This window comes from Thermobia domestica, chromosome 4 (genome assembly GCF_964235325.1).
Source record: "Thermobia domestica chromosome 4, izTheDome1.hap1.1, whole genome shotgun sequence".
Classification (NCBI taxonomy): Eukaryota; Metazoa; Arthropoda; class Insecta; order Zygentoma; family Lepismatidae; genus Thermobia; species Thermobia domestica.
In genome coordinates, this window is record NC_137457.1 from 235850148 (window position 1) to 235869211 (window position 19064).

The window sequence follows — 19064 nt, forward strand, 5'->3', positions numbered from 1 at the left end:
TATATATTTCTGTGAAATGTAAAACTGCAGATATTAGTTTTTTGAAATTACATTTTTGAAACTTTTCTTTTTCATATTAGTACATTTCAATATGATTTACATTTATGTATCATCTCCATATTTTTCATACGAATAAACACATTGGGTTCCCGGTAGAAATATAGAATTCCATTTCTTAGTACTACTGGTTGAATGTATCTAAGACAGTCAAATTTAGCTACTGACAGTTATCAATTTAATGGAAACTCATGCAGTTACACCATCTCAGTGTTTGGATTGGCAACGATCAGGGAACGATTGCTGCGCCGGGTTGTTAGTGATTATGTGTTAGGGCGAACTCCGTAGTACGTGAGAAACAGTAGAACGGCAGTTGCAGTGAACTAAACAGACGGTGATAGCGGAAAACAGGCGACATCTCAAACTTCTAGAGAACAAATTGTTGGCGCTCGGTTATATAATGCGAGTGTGACGAAAGTGGCAAGCGTGTTGGGGTGTCGCGATAGACACTGTACAAAGTAACAACGACCTACAAAACTCACGGCAAAAAACCTCATCGGTGTAGAGAAATAGTGGTCGAAAGAAAACTGTCAGTGAAGGTCTTGCCGAACATTAAAGTGGATTGTCACTTACAACCGTCATGCGACTGCGTTGCAAGTAATGAAACAGCTCAAGCGGCAACTTCCACAGACTGCATCGACAATCACAATCCGCCGTGAGTTACAAGACATGGACCTTATGGAGTCGGTTTGCACGGACTAAACCGCCGATAAGCGACCATAACGCTTTAGCGCGACACCAATGGTGAAGCGAACATGCAACATGAACTGTTGATAACTGCAAAAGTGTCCTATGATGGATAAATAATAGTTCACCTTATTTCAAATCACGAAATATGTTTATGTGTGGCGGACGCCCAAGAAGTGTATGATCCCAATCTGAAATATGGCGGCGGCTCTGTGAAACTGTAGGCTGCAATATTCTTGTTTTCAGTGGGTCCTGCGCTGACGCTTACCGATCACGTCACCGCCAATAATTATGTCACCATATTAGAGCACCCAGTGTATCCTATGGTTCAAGCGTTGTTTCCAAGTAATGACACCATATTCTAGCATGATGAGTCCATTTACACAGCTCGAACTGTTCCAGCGTGGTTTGAGGAATATTAGATGAAATTGAACATCTCTCTGGACCCAAACATAATTCAATAATTATAGTCCGTGTTGGAGACACGAACCCAGGGCAGGTTTCAGCCATCATTCCCTTTCATGAGACTGGATGATATGCTGTGTAATATTGAACTTCCTACCACTCACGACCTCTGTAACTCCATTCCACGTCACATCGGAGCTGTTCTGAGGGCTAACAATGGTCCAACGTTATATTTTTCTGGTAAGTTGCATTTTTAGGTGCTTGCATTAAATTAATAAGTATCTGTATCTACTAACGTAAAATTATTTACGTAATAATTATACTCTAGACAACTCAAAACATCTGTTTTTAATTCTTTATTGTAACTTTATGCTTTAATGTACAAATGTGACCTTAATTTTTCTCCTATCCATTATTTCGGGATTTGGGCTTCTTTTTCACGAATCCCACGTAATAAAGATGTGATATTTTCTCATGTTAAATAGCTATTGTGAAACAATGATTATTTCTGCATTTCTTATTCAGTACATAGAAGAAATAAGATATTCCGATCATATATAGTCGAAGGAAAAAGTGCATACCCTTCTATGCATATTCTTTGCTTAATAATTTACAAACAAGTTTCTACTTAAAGTGTCAATTTTACTACCTATATAAAACTGAACTCTTCTCACATCAAGAAAATAATAAAAAATCACTTACTCGGAAATAAAGTACTAAACATGTTTGAGTGAATTTGCACTTTTACTGAAAACAATACACAATTTCTTCTATGGTTTGAAAGATAAATAATTACTTTGAGCATATTAACATATGACAAAAAAGTGTCTTAAAAAATAAAAAAGATATTTCTCCCATCGCAATTTCCAATACAATTCATATAAATTAAAAGGAAATAAGGATGTTAGAACTGAACTGAGGATATAGTGAACTCTTAACACATATCACTCAAAGCCACGTCACAACTTAAAATGGAAATTCTATTAAAGCACCAACTAAAAAAATTCAAAGATTTAATACATTCTATACAAACATACAACAGTAACAACTCTCGAATCTGAGATCAACATGGAATACCAACAAACAAATTAAATTTGGAGCGATATATTTTTTGTTATTTAAAAGCATGTATTTATTAATTGCAACAAGTTGGCAACTATGAAATAGATCTATCTTTATCACGTATTTCTTTTACACTATTACAGGAATTATTTCTTTATTAGTGTTAAAATGCCGTAAAACACGTATCAGTATAATATAAATGCACTGGTCTCTTTAGTAAATTAATTGCTAGATTAAGAATTAGTATTTAACATATTTTACACACTCTTCACAACCTTCAGATTTCTTATAATTGCTATGATATATTGATTTAAAAATCTACACAGATAATTGCTTTGCTTCATTCCTAGTCCTTCCATAAAGCCAATGTGGCCGCCTCGTTCTGTTACTACAACTGCTACATGCTCCGATTGGGATATAGCTTCCAGAGGAATTGCTAAAAAAGATAGAGAGATCTTCATATATACGATTTCTTTTTCAATTAAACCTTTAAAACATATAACTCTGACAGACAGACAACTCCATCAATTACAAAAATTAAACTACATAAACGTGTAAAAATTCTAGTATTATTGAGAGCTAAATTTTAATTTCAGAAGAAAGAAAACTTTTATTATGTTACTTGAAACAATCTCGATTACAAAAACAGCAAATAAGACCTTATTTAGAACAACCATAGCAAAGGTCTTTCAACTAAGAGATTAGTGAGACAAATTTAATGAATAAATCGAAAACATGATTACAGAGACAATGTAAGCTAACACAAAGAACTTTTCAATAAATAGACAATACGACTTACAAGGGTTTTCAGTGCTATGTTCGTTCTTCAAGTTACTGGTAAGAAACAAAAATAAAAGCAAATTAAACTCAATTAATAATAATAACAATTCCGCTAACAAGAAAAGTAAAGAATGTTTAACATTAATAAATCTGTGCTTAATTAATTTGGAATTCATTATTTTATGGATCTGAACGAAAATAATAAAGTACATGAAATCTTCGCGTATTTGAATGTGTTTAACATATTAACCATATTTTAATACAACTTATGTCTCTTTTAAATAAATTATACGCAGTAAAATGCAGTATCTTTTAACTGTAATACGTAACACGTTCATTAATACATGACAGCTAGAAGCAAATTTCCGATAACACTATCATCACATCGTTTATGAACAAGTAGGGCGTGTACCACGTTTAGGGAAAGAAGATGTTGCTCTACACATTTCAGTATCGCAGTGCAATGCGTGTATATGAACGTTTAACACGCACCCATATAATGCTTTGAAATCGTATCTCCCTTAAGCAATATTTTTTAAAAGTAATTTACATGGACTAGAACTGAAGTCTGACGTGGCAGGAACGAGAAGAAAAATCATCATACAGGCCTCCTTCAAACCCGTGTAAAGAAGCCTTACTTTATTGGACGAGGACCCATTAAATGTCAGTATTTCGATAAGGATACTAATAGTTTGGATATGGTATGACATATACAGATCATCCTCATCTTGTAGCGATTACTTTGATTTGATTCTATCTACGCCTCAACTCCTTTTAACGGTATATGGTAAAGCTTCACTGCTAAAGGCTCTCAGAGAACCGAGTAATATTTTGCACATGTTTGCCACGCATCTCCTTAAATTTACAACTTTTGCTAACTCAAAACGTCGCTCTACGATCTATTTTTACGCCATTACTTGACGCCTTTCTTCTACACACGTCAGAAATATGACCACAGGAGAAAATCTGTTAATGGATCACTCAAGGATGTTATAGAATAGAGGATGTGCCTATAAAACAAAATCTTAAAGCCATACGTCACAATTTCACCACTTTCACTCTGCCCACTCCGCCCAATAAGATCGCAATGTTTCTAGCAAACATCCACGGCAGGAAACGAAAGTAACCAATCAGACGTACCGATCCTCGTTGTTTTTTGGCTTCACCGAGTTAACAGGATGAAGATAGATATAGGCAGATCCTCTATTTTATAACATCGTTAGAATTGCTACTGTAAACTGACTTATGGTCAATAATGTTCAACTTTGGTGATTGAGTGGGGCATGGGAGTTATTGAAGATCATAGCCATGCTGATCAAACCAAGTCTGAACATATCTGATTGCGTGTATTCGTGAATTCTCATTTCTGAAAATGTCATTGTTAGGAAACAACATCTGTACCCACACAATGCACCTGTTTACCTCAAAATGTCTACATAATCACTAGCAACAATCATTCTTTGAGAGTAATAATAGAACAAACAGAATACAATGAAGTTGAGACCCACAACTGCAAGAGCTGTCGTTGTTCTCGGTACCAGTTTTCGCGCTACTGCGTTGATGGCGGACCTTCACACTGAAGTTGATGATCCCACCTATTTAACCACAAGGGATCACGCATATATCTGGAGAGGTTATGAACGAGAACAACTTCCTTAAAATTTGACTTCATTCTTTTATCTACGGGGAGATTTTCTTCAACAATTTAGTTCCTCCCTTGTATGTTGCATCATTTCCAAGTGAACTCTCCATTCTGAATGTTTCATAAGGAAGCTCTCTCAAACAGTTCTTTCACTCGAATTTATTTTAAAACGTGGGAGACCTGAGTTCGAATCCCAGAGAGATCAAGTAAGCCAGATTCCACAATAAAGTGTATGCTAAAATCTTACTGAGCCTCGGCACCACGCTGCTACGTTAAGATCCTCCTATCGCTAGTAGCGCCAAAGAAAGCATCGGTAAAATATTGCCAACACGCCCGGCAATTACGCTTCATATTACTAACACAGCGAACACAGGACTTGAACATATTTGTCCCTTCTGCATTACGGTTTTATTCCTGGCGGAATGTGTTATGTACTGCCTCTCCCCCTTCTCCATGCAGTGGTATTGATCTTAAAATTCTTTTCCATCATAGATACTCGATGGATACTCTCTCTAATAAACATAGCTGCTCTAAAGGAAGAACGCAGGCTGAAAATATTTGACGATAAAATCATGAGACGAATATTCGATCAAGAGGAACCGGAATGGGAAATGGCAGGAACTTCATAGCAAGGAACTTCATAGTTTATACTATTTACCAAACATTGTTAGGGTCATCAAGTCTAGGAGTCTCGGGTGAGCAGTTCATGTAGCTAGAATGGAGGAAAGTATGAACGTTTTCAAAGTTTTAACTTGAGATCCAATCGTAAAACGACCATTAGGGAGATCAAGGTGCAGGTGGAAGGACAATATTAAGATGGATCTTGCAGAAATAGGAATATAAAGTAGAAACTGGACCCAGTTGGCTAAGGACTGAAGTCAATGGAGAGCTTTTGTGAACGCAGCACTGAACATCCGGGTTCCATAGGCCATAGAATGAGTTAGTTCTGCGATGTGAAGACTTTCAACACACATAATTTTTCAATCAGGAAACTAATATCGACAAGCCAATCTTGCAACGTATATCACATTACAATGTTTATCTATCAATGTGTGAAATTTTTACAACATGACAAGAAATAGCGAACAACCGACGTGTATGGAAGCCTATAAATGTAGGCAGGTATTCTGCTAGTAACCGTAAATGATGATCTGCCTATTAATATATCCATCTGGCTGGTGCAGTGGCTAGCGCGCGTGCTTCTTGTGCATGCGGTCTCGGCTTTGGTTGTGAGACAACGAACGCACTACAGTAGTTCAACTCTTAATCCATAGGTCCACATCTCAATAGGTGCGGACGATATCAAGGAAGAAATACAAAATTTGTGTTACCCATTGAGCCTATAACAATAATAAAAGTAGATACAGAAGCATTGTAACGGCAATTTCTTTGCACATGCACTTATTACTACTTGCTACACAGGACCCTCATTAGCGGGAGCTTGAGTGGGTCCCATTTTCCCATTTTTTTGTCAGAAGAATGGTTATAAAGATATAATCTGAATAATGTCTGCACTGAATTTGAGTTTTTTTCTTTTTTAAATCAAAATTTAAGATCACTTTCTCGTTGATATTAGAAAAGATTTTTAAACTATGTTTGACGTTTCAAATTGATGAGGTGCATTTCCCCATTTTGAACTATTCAGTTTGGCATGTTTTGCTAATAACTCTCTATGAAATGAAAATGTTTCCTTTAATTTAAATTTATAATTTCCTGTTAAAAAAAAAATCAACTACATTCGATTTTGTGTTTCTCATTTCAGACTTGCGAGGGAAAAAAATGTCAATAAAAAAAAAACAAACAAAAAAAAAAAAAAAGAATGTTAGGTAGTAAAAATTTAAACTAGTACTTTATTTATTTATCTTTATTTCAAACTTTATGCCTGATTTTACACGATGAAACCTTGTGAAAAAAGTATTCTAAATTTTCAAATTAAGACGAAAAAAATACGAAAGGAATCCGACAATTTACCTTTTCATAATACGACATTTCATTTCAGACTACAAGAGGAAAACGAAGTATAAACTAATCTACATTTCTTTCTTTAAAATGCACCATTGTACCTGGAGAAATAAATTTATTAACTATTTTTACAGTGAAGAAAAAATAACCATAATCAATTCTCACATTTTGTTTATCGTCTTTTAAGTACCAAAGATCAAATGCTCTACCAGGTAAGACGATAATACCAATAATAAAAAAATGTGTATTTGAAATGAAGAATCAATAATATTGTAACAAAAACTAAATAATACTGATTTGAAAACACAGAACATGTAACTTCTGTTTAACTCACACATCGATTTACCAAAGACAAGCAACCATCTCAACATATATTTATTGAGAAAAAATACTGACAGATGAAACTCTGGTGAAGTAAATTGCAAATGCTGAGCTACTCATTTATTTAAATATTTAAAGTTTAACTTTCCTGTTCCAAGAAAACATCGTTGCCAGGAACTACTTTAATGGCAAAAGTTATTTTTATTTTCAACAGTAATGATGATAATAATAATTATTATTATTTAGTGAAGAAAATTGTTTAAAAACAAGTGATTCAATGCCATAATGCTTTAGTTTGACATTTGAATAACTCTTTTGTTCCAGTGATGGGGAGATACAAAATTCAAATGGGCCACCATTGACAATAAAGGAAGTCAATATTGAATTCAATTGTGAGTCTAAAATGAAGTACTTGTATCGTTTACCTAGGCCGAAATCCAAATATCTTCATTTTATATTATATTATAAAGAACCTGACAACTCTAGATTGTAGATAGAAGTTCTCTTCAAATCGAGTGCTTAAAAATATGTAACTGTGTAATTTTTGTGGTGTTGGCTGTGATATCTATATGCTGAAACTATTCCGTAAGTAATCGTGAACATATTCAATAAATAACTATTGATATATATAAAGAATATTTACTTGTATATTAAAAATTTGTGTGACTAAATGTAAACAAATAAGCAAGGCCTTGTAATCGTTGCTAACTCACTTTACTCTTATAAGCACTTTCGATACATCGAAGAACTGAAATCGAAATGAGTTGTGGGGAATCAGAAACCTGTCCCACGGCAGGAAGCTTTAGGTAAAATACAGTGCGGAGCTTGTTTAAATTATTGGCATGCTAAGTGGTTCGATTAGAAGAATCTAATGCTGACTACTTAAAAAATGAAAAACATTTGTGGTTTTGTTATGCATGCTAAAAGTCAAGACGTTCCAGTATGCATGGTGATACAGAATCGGCAAAGTATTAAACTCTCGCGGAATAACTACAAAACTTAAAGAAAGGAGTAGATGATTTTAAAAAGTGTAATACTGAAAGAAAATATGACCTAGATAAATCGTTTAGACTTTGCGCATGAAAAACTTGACGAAACTATGAACGTAACTAAAATCAATCCGAAAGCATGGGTGAATGTATGAAAACAATAGAACAGTTAAAGGAAGAAAATATGTCTCTTTAAAAATGATTAAAAGCAGCTGTTCGAAGGGGATGAAATTGAACAGTACGGAAGAAGAAACACTATTGAAATATATGGTATTCCGGAGAAACAGAACGAAGATATTTACGAAACTGTAAAAAGTGTAGGTAGGGTGTTAGATTACAAGTCAATCCATTGATGTTTGTCATATACTTAAGAAACTTTTGCATCAAACAGATAGTGGCGTTATTGTCAAATTTGTAAGAAGGGAAGATAAAGACAGATTTCTAGCTAGAAGGAAAGTAAAAAGAAATCTGAATATAAATTAATTAGGCTTATGAATTAATTTATGAAAGAGCTAAGCTGAGATTAAACAGAGCTTAGCTACATGCCGTAGAAAAATTTTTGGAAACGTGAAAAAGTTATGCCTTTTTATAGGCAGATAATGTAGAGCGAATATTGTTTGAGAAAAAGTCAAGGTCATTCTGTGGTACAGTTAAAAATATCACAAGATGTAATCGCATTGACGTAAAATAGGGTTTTTTGTATTTTTTTTAATTACGTAGAAACTGATAGTTGGTGCTGATAGAAGTACGTTAAATGTCTACTATCACAATGTTAGATGATTTAGGACAAAAACAAATTATCTATATCTCAACACTGCTCAATGTGATTATGATATAATTATATTAACAGAAACTTGGCTTAAACCTGATATTATCGACTCAGAAATGTTTGACCACAATTATAAAGTATATAGGAAGGATAGACTAAATAAAAAGAGGTGGTGGAGTACTCATAGCAATTAAACAAAAGTTTACAGCGATTAATATTGAGATACATAATAACCTTGAAAATATGTGTGTTAAGACAGTTGCACATGGTAAACCTTTTCATATGTAATTGGCCCCGGTTCATGTCTATATCATTATCTAAACTTCTTTCAAATATTTGAAGAAAATGATTTGTTTCAAGAAAATAACATTTTAGCGGGTGGAGACTTTAATTTGCCATTAGTTACTGGCACAGACTATAATTTCTTGAACGATGGTGAATGCTACCGCTCATTAGCTAATTTTTTAAGCCTATAAAATCTTGCATTGTTTAAATAATATAATAGAACATTTTTGTAGAACTTTAGATTTATTATTTGGTAACATATCGAATGGTATTGACGTACAAAGAAGTGAATTGCCAATTATAAATGAAGATAAACATCATCCTGCAATAGAAATCGCTATTCCGTATAAAAGGCACAGTTATCCACTAAAATATGAAATACAAGTTGTATTCAACTTCCAGAAAGCTAATTCTTTCAGATAATATCAGTCAATTCGAAATGTTAATTAGTCAGTTTTAAAACAATTTAATAATGTTGATGATGCAACTAATGCATTTTATGAGTTAATAAATAATCATTGATACAGTACCTAAAATGCAAAAATGTAATATGAGAAAATATCCATGCTGGTTTATAAAAGAGCTAATAAACTAGCTAAAAATAAAAGAATATTATAAAAAATACATGAAAGACTCAGAAAATAATACAAATTTCTGTACGGAAGTAGGAGGGATACAAAGAAAATCATTCGTAAGGCGTACAAACATTGTATTAGAAAAAACGAAACTGAGGTTAAGAAGGATGTAAAAATTTTCTGGTTCCATATAAAATGTAAATAGAGTAATAATATTGAAAAGAATAGTATGACGTTAGATGGTAATGCATTGGACACAAACAAACTAATTGCTATGGTTTTGCAAATTATTTTAAATCGGTATATTATAAAAACACATCATTCTACAACTCTCCAGAGGGAGAACATATAGTGGTAAGCAACTGTTTAGTAATTGATAAGGTATCGAATGAAGAGTATAGGAAAGCCATTAAAATGTTAAAACTTACAAAAGCATGTGGACCAGATGGAATTCCTCCATATATGATAAAAGTATGCTAGGAAATAATACTAGAACCACACTGTCTATACTTTCCAATTTACTACTTAAATGCCAAATGTTTCCTGAAATTTGGAAAATTACTAAAAGTATCACCAATCTTTAAAAAGGGGAATAAATGTTAAATAGAATTTTATCGGCCTATAGCTATAATTTGTGCATCAGCAAAAGTTTTCGAACAAATAATACATGATCGTGTTTTTAAGCATGTAAAAATCTATATTTGTGAAAACCAGCATGGATTTTACCCTAAGCGATCGACGATAACGAATTTACTTAATTTCACTCAATTCGTTCATGAAGCTACATGATTGCACACGCGTATACACAATATACAGAGTGATCCATTTATAATGATAGTAAATATCTGATAAAATCGTAAAGGTAGAGAAGCGAAATTTTGCACCAAGAAACTATAGGGAAGGGGACAACGTTCTAAGTATTTTGTAACATCGCCGGATGAACAGTGTTGCCAACACAATATAAAGCTATATGTTTAAAATGGCACTACGTCAAATTATTACATATTTCAAATCAACAACGCACACGAAAACTTAAAATACTACGTTTATTATTCTGTGTTGCAAACTAAGGATGTTATAGTATCACAAACATCCAATGCTTGTAAGCCTCTAACACATATACAGCACAACGCAAATGGACAGGATAATACATATCGAAAGTACATCAGCGTTGGATACCATGGTCATGGTATGAATTGTTTCGAATGAATAGGAACTAAGTTACCAGGGTTTGAAAATTCGAATTTTATTAAAGTGCTTTATTTCGAAAAAATGCTTAGGTAAGTACCATATGTAGTTACTTGTGTGGTTTGCAATCGATGTACAACTTATTTTGCCGTTCACTGCACTTGGATACCTCAAACGGTTCCGAAGATATGATAAACATCGTAAATTTGACCATCAAGTTTTGTATTCATTTTGTAAGTTACTTAATGAATTTTTCAAGCATCCTCTATATATTTTAATAGTCCTGAAAAAGATATATTTAAAAAAACTTTTCTATATGACTGTTGGATTTCTGGAAACGGAAACTTATGATACTAAATTTTTGTCATACCATGTTTAATTCCATATTTTTATTTGTGTTTCCTTTTCTTTTTGTTCTTCTCTTCCTTTCTCTCTCTCTCTCTCTGTCTCATTTCTGTACGTCTGTCTAACAAACAACTATTAGTTCCAATTTTTCACTGTGTGTGTTTAATTTTCTCCCTACATCAATTTATGAATCTTGTTTTGTCTCGCTTTTATTCTTTCATTTTATCGATACTAATACATGTATATCTTGAAATTAGAATTGCGCTTATGTCGTTTGCTGATTTCAGTATGCGAGAGAGGAAAGGAGGGAGAGGGGTGTCTTTACCAGACACGATTATCGGATAATGTATATTGGGTGGCCTGGCTGCACGGCGTTAGCTGTCGAAATTATTTTGATGCGAAGTGTACAAGGATTTTCCTTTATAAAATCAACGAGTTCATAAAGGCTTTCCTATTTACATTTGCTTCTTAGAAATATAAAACAAAGATATATATACATATATAAAATGATACCTTCACGCGGCTGAAATGGATCATCTGACGCACTCAGACACAACAGTGGAAGTTTAATTTTCTCAATTTTGTTATGAATCGTAGCCACACTGTAGTATTCATTAACATCCTTGTACCCAAATTGCTTTACTGTATAAGCAGAGTCAAACTGGCGGATTGTTTTACTCTGAAAATAAATAAATAAACAATATTAATCTACTAGTCTTCTTTTGATAGCAATATCACAGAAAATTTCTGCAATAAAGTAACGTACAAAATAAATGACAGATAGAGTTACACAAAAAAATGTTTATCAACCCAGCGTACAGCATGTATACAATTTGAATTAAATGTTGAACAGTGATTGCTGGAATATTTTGAAATATACTGAGGGAAACGACCATCTAACAGTTATCAATAAATTTCATTTTGCAGTAGGAGTAGAAAAAGATGAAAAATCCATAGTGACATTTAGTACTGTGCCTTCGATTTAAGATCCGCTACGTTAAGTCTAACATACGATATTTTCGCGTAAGTGCCTACAGAAAAGATCGACATTTATTCAATATTTTAAAACTGTATTCTCTATTTAACAATATAAAATTTAATATTTAATGTGCCTTATTGTTATTATTAATCTCCTTTATTTCCATGAAAAATACATTCAGATAATAGTATTTAGAAACACACGTGCATCTTCAACAGCAATACATTTTTTTTTTTTTTTTTTTTTTTTTAAGAAACGGAAGAAGAACCTTATGCCCACAAATTAAAATAGCTCATTTTTTCATGGTTTCTCAAATTCTACAAGCTCAAGACTTAAAATATGGAGCTTGTAGACATTAAGCCTAGCTCTAGCAAAATGGTTAACTTGATTTCATGTAACTGTTTAGGTCAATTCAGAATCAAATTTAACTTGTTAATATATATAACCTTCCAGATCATACACAACGGTAGGGCGGTCCAGTATTGTTCTGTCCTTATACTCTGGTTATAGAAACCTAGACGGCGAAAAATAACTAAGTTCGAAGAAAAAAAAAAAAAAAAAACTAAATCCTTTCGTTCCTCGGATTTGTGCTTACACGGAAATCTATTTTTTCTCCATTCCGCTGGAGAGTAACAAGATCATTTGGACCAGCGATATTAATTGTCTGGGCGTTGTTCTCAAGTAAATACGTAATTGTCTTATACGAAAAGGTAATAAAATATATATATATATAAAAAAAAAAGAAAAGAAAGAAAAAAAGATAAATGAAATCAAAATCTGGCTTACTGGATGATACAGGGTGTAGAGCAGCATGGTAATAATATACACAGATGGACAACTTCTAGAGTGAACTCTCCTTGATATACTAGTTAGCATAACGGAGTTGCGTGCAGAACTTCATTTTAGCATAGGTTCGAATCCTGTTTACGAAAGTTTATTATTATTAATATTATTTTAACACAGAATCTGCGTTCTATTGCAAAACGTACGGATGTAAGAAAATTATAAACATGTCACAGCTATGTAAGATAGTACATTACATCATATATATTAAACAAAAATCATAAATCCTTTTCCTTCTATTATTAATGTATATTCTTGAGCCGAAAGTAACATAGAAACATAAACAATCTCAGTGATTTTCTATTTCCGTGTGTTTTAATGTTTGACAGAGGATTTTTTTTTTTTTTTTACATATCTTAACTATTTTTAAATAGTCCTTCACCTTTTTTTTTTTTTTTTATCCTTTTTGGAGTCCAGCACAGGCTGAAGAAGGGAATAGCATCTTCCGAAAGCGCTAACTGTTGCATGTAGAAGAAAATTCTGCTACATATTTTGTGCGGTGAGTAGTAGCCTTTCTGCTTTTTCTCATTGAACATAAAAAGTGTTTATCTAGTTTTTCAATATTTCGCGCAAAAGGGGTTCATTATGTATACTTCTCCAAAATATAAATGCACGAGTAAATTTTTATGTTTCTTAAAATTTTCAGTTTGGCAACAATGCATTCGGAGTAATAGAAGCGGAATTAAAGAAAGAAAGAAATAAGACTTATGAACACAGCTCACAGTTTGCTGTTTGAAATTCTCAGTTCCTCTTTTGTCACTTCTTATAATGATACTTTTAAAACAAAACAGTACCTTAGCAAATGTAGAAATCTTTGTTAAAGAAACACACACACGCTTCTCAAAAAAAAAAAAAAAAAAAAAAAAAAAAAAAAAAAAAAAAAAAAAAAAAGATCGTGAAAGAAAAAGGTTGGTAAGGAGTTTGTTATCTATCAGCAAAACTGGAGGTGTGTTCTTCAGCTGTTACGATAGCCATGCGTATTTAGTAGTATATTTTTGTGAAGATGAAATACTTTTTGAACCAAGTTTAAATCCCGCTGGCTGGTTTGAGTTTTTCGACTTTTTGCTATTCTTTCCGTACAGTTTTTTATTATTAGTATTGTATATTTAAACGGGAGTGACTGACAACTTTCTAAGCCAAAAATAAGAAGTCGTACAAACGTGTAGCTTCTTCTATATTTCCTAATGTAATTCCTTCCCAATGCATGTTACTTCTTACAGCGATCCATGATTTTCGTAAACCTGAAAAAAATCTGGAGTTCCAGTGTTCAGGAAAATTATCATAATAATAATACCTCCATCAATACTAGAACGTAGTTCATTATTGTCATAACAGAATATCCTCACTTTTGTTCCTCTATTAACTGAACGGTAAAACATTTTTACTTTCTACACTGATCACCATGAAGAAACACGATAACAGATAGCTAGAAGTAGTCTCATTTTTCGGATTCAGTATGGTAGAAATAATTCCCATTTCCACCTTCACATTTACAGAAAAAACTGGAAGCTGTAGAAATCTATATAAGTATCAATCTCAATTCTGTTCTTCTTGGATCAAAAATTGCACTATATAGCGAAAATACTATCATGTGGATTCAGTGTCTGAAGGACAGGTTTCATCTTGGATCTTATCCCTCTATTGCAAATAGAAGTTATAGATCTACCATTTCGGTTTTAATACAAAAACCCATAATTTGGAAATCTACCGTTGTATCACAATATGCAACGCAGATCATTTGTTCACTGAAGAGGAAAACGTGGAACTGAATAATAGTTTAAGTTGTCAGCTAATAACACTGATAGGATTAGAAAATATTAAACTCTGTAGCGGATTTCTAAGAAATCGATTAATTATTACAATTATCACTATTACTGTTTTTATTATCGTCATGTATTGTCTATTAGACCCAAGAGGACTTAACCTGAAAAGAAAGAACTTTTGCCGTAGTTGTTGTTGTCTTCTGTTCAATAAATCTTACACCAATTCAGCTTTATAAATATATTTGTTTATTTCATTTTGAATAAAAATTAGTCAGCCCATTCAAGTGTTGTTTTCTTCGTGGGTGCTCGTAAATATTATTAGTGGTGTAACGCGACTTTGGCGTGGGAGATCCAGGTTCGATTCTCAGCGAGAGTTCATATGGTTCGGAGTCCACGTTAAGATGTAGAGGGTACTCAATTTGGTGAGATAACATTTTATTTCTTCGCAGTTCGTTGTCACACCTATGAACTTTATATTGTCTTGGTGCATCAGAACGATTTTAGACAGGTCTCCACAGTAATCTCACATTTTTTTTTAATTTTTTATCTTAAACGCCATTATAGTTCTTAATAGTAAACTCCCGTCACGTATGATCCTTTGCTGGAGAGTCTATCATAAGAATGCCCTCAGAGATGTATGAAGCCCTGGCCATCATCATATCGTGAACGATCCATATGAGCATTTTAGGAGCGGAGATGAGGTATGTTTTCTACTGCCTGCAAACCTGTTTTGTTTCAGGTTCAAAGGTGAATGTAAGTAATATCTTCAATTACAAATTTTACTAAGACCTCTTTATAAAGATAAATTATGTGATTACAAGCAAGCACTCGCTCACGTTTTTCTATAGAAAAGTTTACCCGGGTAGAAATCAAAATAACTTGGGGCCACACATTAATACTATTTGATAACGCCTTAGCTCCTGCTCAGGGGGATATTTCAGCTCTGAGGGGAGAGGGGAAGAAGTATATCTGAAAAGAACTCTGAACTCGCTACTGACTGTGTTAAACATTCAGCATTAGTAGTGATCTATCAGGTAATCCTTAAGATGTTTTCGTCTTGCGGACGGACGGACATACGGACTGTGTAAATATATAATGGAGTTTTGATAAACAAATCTTCTTAACATGATTTGTTCCTAATTGTAATACTTCCGCCTACAAAATAAAAGTTCTTCCTTGTTTCTACCCTCCTGAAGATTCAAAACCATTCTAAAAGGGGAGAAAGTTAACCGTGCCAGGGTGAAAAATTTCTTCTTCAAAAGAGCACATATTTTTGTCAGGTGAAATCCCTAGCACTCCCTCGTCAATACGCACACTGGGAAGAATAAATGCTTTAACCTATTTTAGTAACAATTTATTAGTATCTACGTAACTTTTAAAAAAGGAAAAAGAAAAATTGCTCAGATTATTCATTTCCTTAGTGTTTTGGAAATCTTCGGATACAAACGGTAATCCGTTAGCGACTTTCTGTATGACTTCTACTGACGAAAGAAAGAAAGAAGGAAATTAATCCAAAAGTCAGAAACTGTAAACTAACCCAAGAAGAGCAGAAAAAAATATTTAAAAAAATTAAAGTACCCAGTGGGATTCGAGTCAGGTTCAAAAGTTTTAAATTCCAATAGAAAGAAGGAACTAAGCACGCACGACTATCGAAACACACTGTACAACTTTCAGTTGTGTTCATACAGATGGAATTCCTTAAAATACTGTTTTTTTTTTTTTTTTTTTTTCAATTTTCTTTCGGATAAAAACCTTGGATGTTTTCTTTAACTAAACACAGTTTTCTGCATTTGTCAAGGTACTATTTTGCTCTGAAACTAGCACTACATTAAGTAATGAAAAAGGATCTGAAATATCTCAAACAGCAAAGAAGAAGGTGTATTTTGAAGGCTTCACTATTATTTTTTTTCTTACGACTTCCCCTCTTACAACTTCAAGCGCGTTGTCAAATTCACAATTTTAAGGGACTTAGAAAATTACACATGTGCAATTTTATATTGGAGAATTGTACATACAATGGTATGAGAATCAGTAAGTAAGAGATCTGTAATCATTTACTACTTCCCAGTGCCTTAGAAGGCTGAATGAGTGTCAGACTTAACCTCCTGGTAACCTTAAAACTGCGATCTGGTCTGGAGGAGTAGTAAATATTGCAAACCTTGGTTAAGGTGGTCTCTGTTCGGGAATTTAGTATGTTAAAATAGAAATTTAAAGAATATTGTAAGTGGTCGGACAATTGGACATTTAATACCGTAATACAGAGAAAAAACAAAACTGTCCATGTAAATATTAAATTCGGAGAGGATAAAATTCTCTTCTCTCGTAACGAGTAAATGTAGTACATGCAATGAGGTATGTCAACAACCATATAAAAAAAATACGAATACGTTACTTGGATACTAAATACTTGTTGTGTATACATCCAGAACACTATATATGAAAATACACACGAACACTTGCACGTATTAACTGCGGTATTATATGTGATTAAAACACTTAATATTTTATCACTATTATTTACACCCTTTCGCGGGTATTCTCACACTTTACATCACATACTGATATTGATTTCACAAGAGGAAATAATTCAGGGGGTCGCTGGCGAGACTACCTAAAAATTCCACTCCTTATGGCTCCTTGCCCTCCAAACGGTTTAAAAATGGGTAGGTGATAGCGATTTCACTCCGTGTAGCTGTAGTTGGCGAACAACGTAAGAAACGATTTAACGTTTCCCCCACTGCACAATATTAATCGCCGTTTCAGTGTGTATTACAAAAGACAAACGCTGAACATTACTGCACTGTATGCAATACACCAACATCAAAACTAACTTAACCAGGCTTCTATATTAACGAAGGGAAGGATGCACACTGTTTCTTGAGAAACATGAACTTTCTCAGTGTTGGTTTTTGGGCGTTTTCACTAAATTGGAATATCCTGGTGTGGGTAGTAGCCTCCTTGAAAGGAAAAAAAAAAATCGATAAGTACTTCTCAAATTCACAATTTCCAAGTTTCCAACTAACTTCGATGGAAAATGTAAGGATTTAATAAATGTTTTACATTAACGATACACAAACATATACAGTTCGAAAAATAATTAAAAATTGGCAATTTTGAATGTGTTATCATCACTTTAGCTTTCTTGCCTAGCTACGCTTTGAAATCACAAAACACTTTTGTTCCCATTGTATTTTCGCATCTTATCAACGTTCTCTGCAGACGAAATATTTGGTGTGAACACTGGCTAGTTTCTTCAATAGAAGGTACATTGTTCGTTGCAAAGAGAAAACAAAGAAAATTAATGATTTCAGAGTGTTTTAGTTTCTACGTTTCTCACAGAAAATGAGAAATGTTACGAACAAATAAACGCTGGTTAAAAATGCATTGTACTGTCGAGTAAAAATTCATGTAACCCTGGATCGGTTACAGATTATTTTAATTTGATTTCAAGATAGTCATGCGTCATTCCTAAGGACGGGTATTTACCTAATCGTGCAACCCTAATCGAAGCTCGGAGAAAATGTAATGATTGCCTGAGGCACTGAACCATTTATTCATTACATATACGGGAAACCCGGGTGCGTCCTCGATTAACGGTTTCCCACCCAGGAATTATATTCCCAGGATTTCCCAGGATGAGACATTGTGTCTGACGTAGAGCCAAATCAAAATACTTTTTTGTATAGAGAACGACAATCAAATTGCCGGATTCTAGACAAACTGACGCATATAAGGTGACAGAATATCGGGGTCTTATGTTTGGAATCCGAATATTAATGTAGGGAGGAGACGTTTATGTGGAAAGGGACAAGAACAGAGAAAGAAATAAACATGTATTCTACGAAACAGTAAGGAGAACATTATTCCTATTATTTTTACGGTTTGATTTTCTCATTCTCTTCTAAGCACTGTGATAAATCGAACTCTTGACTTGTGACATATTCCTCCCTCGAATATTACTATCACGTTTTGGTTGACATTCATGTAAAGATTATTAGATTTTAAGATCTCTCAATCTCTTGCTTATTGTGTACAAAATACTATTGTGTTCAAGTCTAGCTTAGTTAATTTCAGAAAAATAATTGCTCATTTTTCTATTTAATTTCATTCCATCGAATTTCCATTGCTGATTATGAAACAACTTTTAATCTTCTATTTAGATCCCGATACCTGGTAACACAACCAGTAATGACGCTAGCTTTATTTTCTTGAGGTAAGTCAAAAAGACAGTCTTTTTTTAAAAAAAATACTGAAAAGGCTAATTTCCTACTACTTCACCAACATAAAAAGCAGTCAGCGATTACCCTTCACACGGGAGGCGCTCGTCTCATTTCCCCTCATCTGCCCTTTGTTCCTTGATACAACTATTAGTTCCGTCTGAATCTTGAGAGTGCAAATTGACCCATTAAACT

The 19064-nt window shown here is 33.5% G+C and overlaps 1 protein-coding gene across 4 annotated transcripts in view; it reads right to left on the reverse strand.

Annotated features, from left to right (window-relative positions):
* Positions 1 to 1490: 1490 nt before the first annotated feature.
* Hydr1 (abhydrolase domain containing Hydr1) overlaps positions 1491 to 19064 on the reverse strand; it is a 107139-nt gene continuing 89565 nt past the window's right edge. The window contains exons 7-9 of one of the 4 annotated variants that reach the window (XM_081755598.1): positions 11581 to 11746; positions 3011 to 3045; positions 2509 to 2647 (exon numbers count right to left, since the gene is read on the reverse strand). In XM_081755598.1, the coding sequence (XP_081611724.1) occupies positions 3038 to 3045; positions 11581 to 11746 (174 nt within the window). In that variant the 3' untranslated portion in view covers positions 2509 to 2647; positions 3011 to 3037. Of the gene's footprint in view, positions 2648 to 3010; positions 3046 to 11580; positions 11747 to 12838; positions 12967 to 19064 lie in introns of those variants that run through there. The other 3 variants (XM_081755597.1, XR_014131210.1, XR_014131211.1) reach the window with 3 other exon arrangements.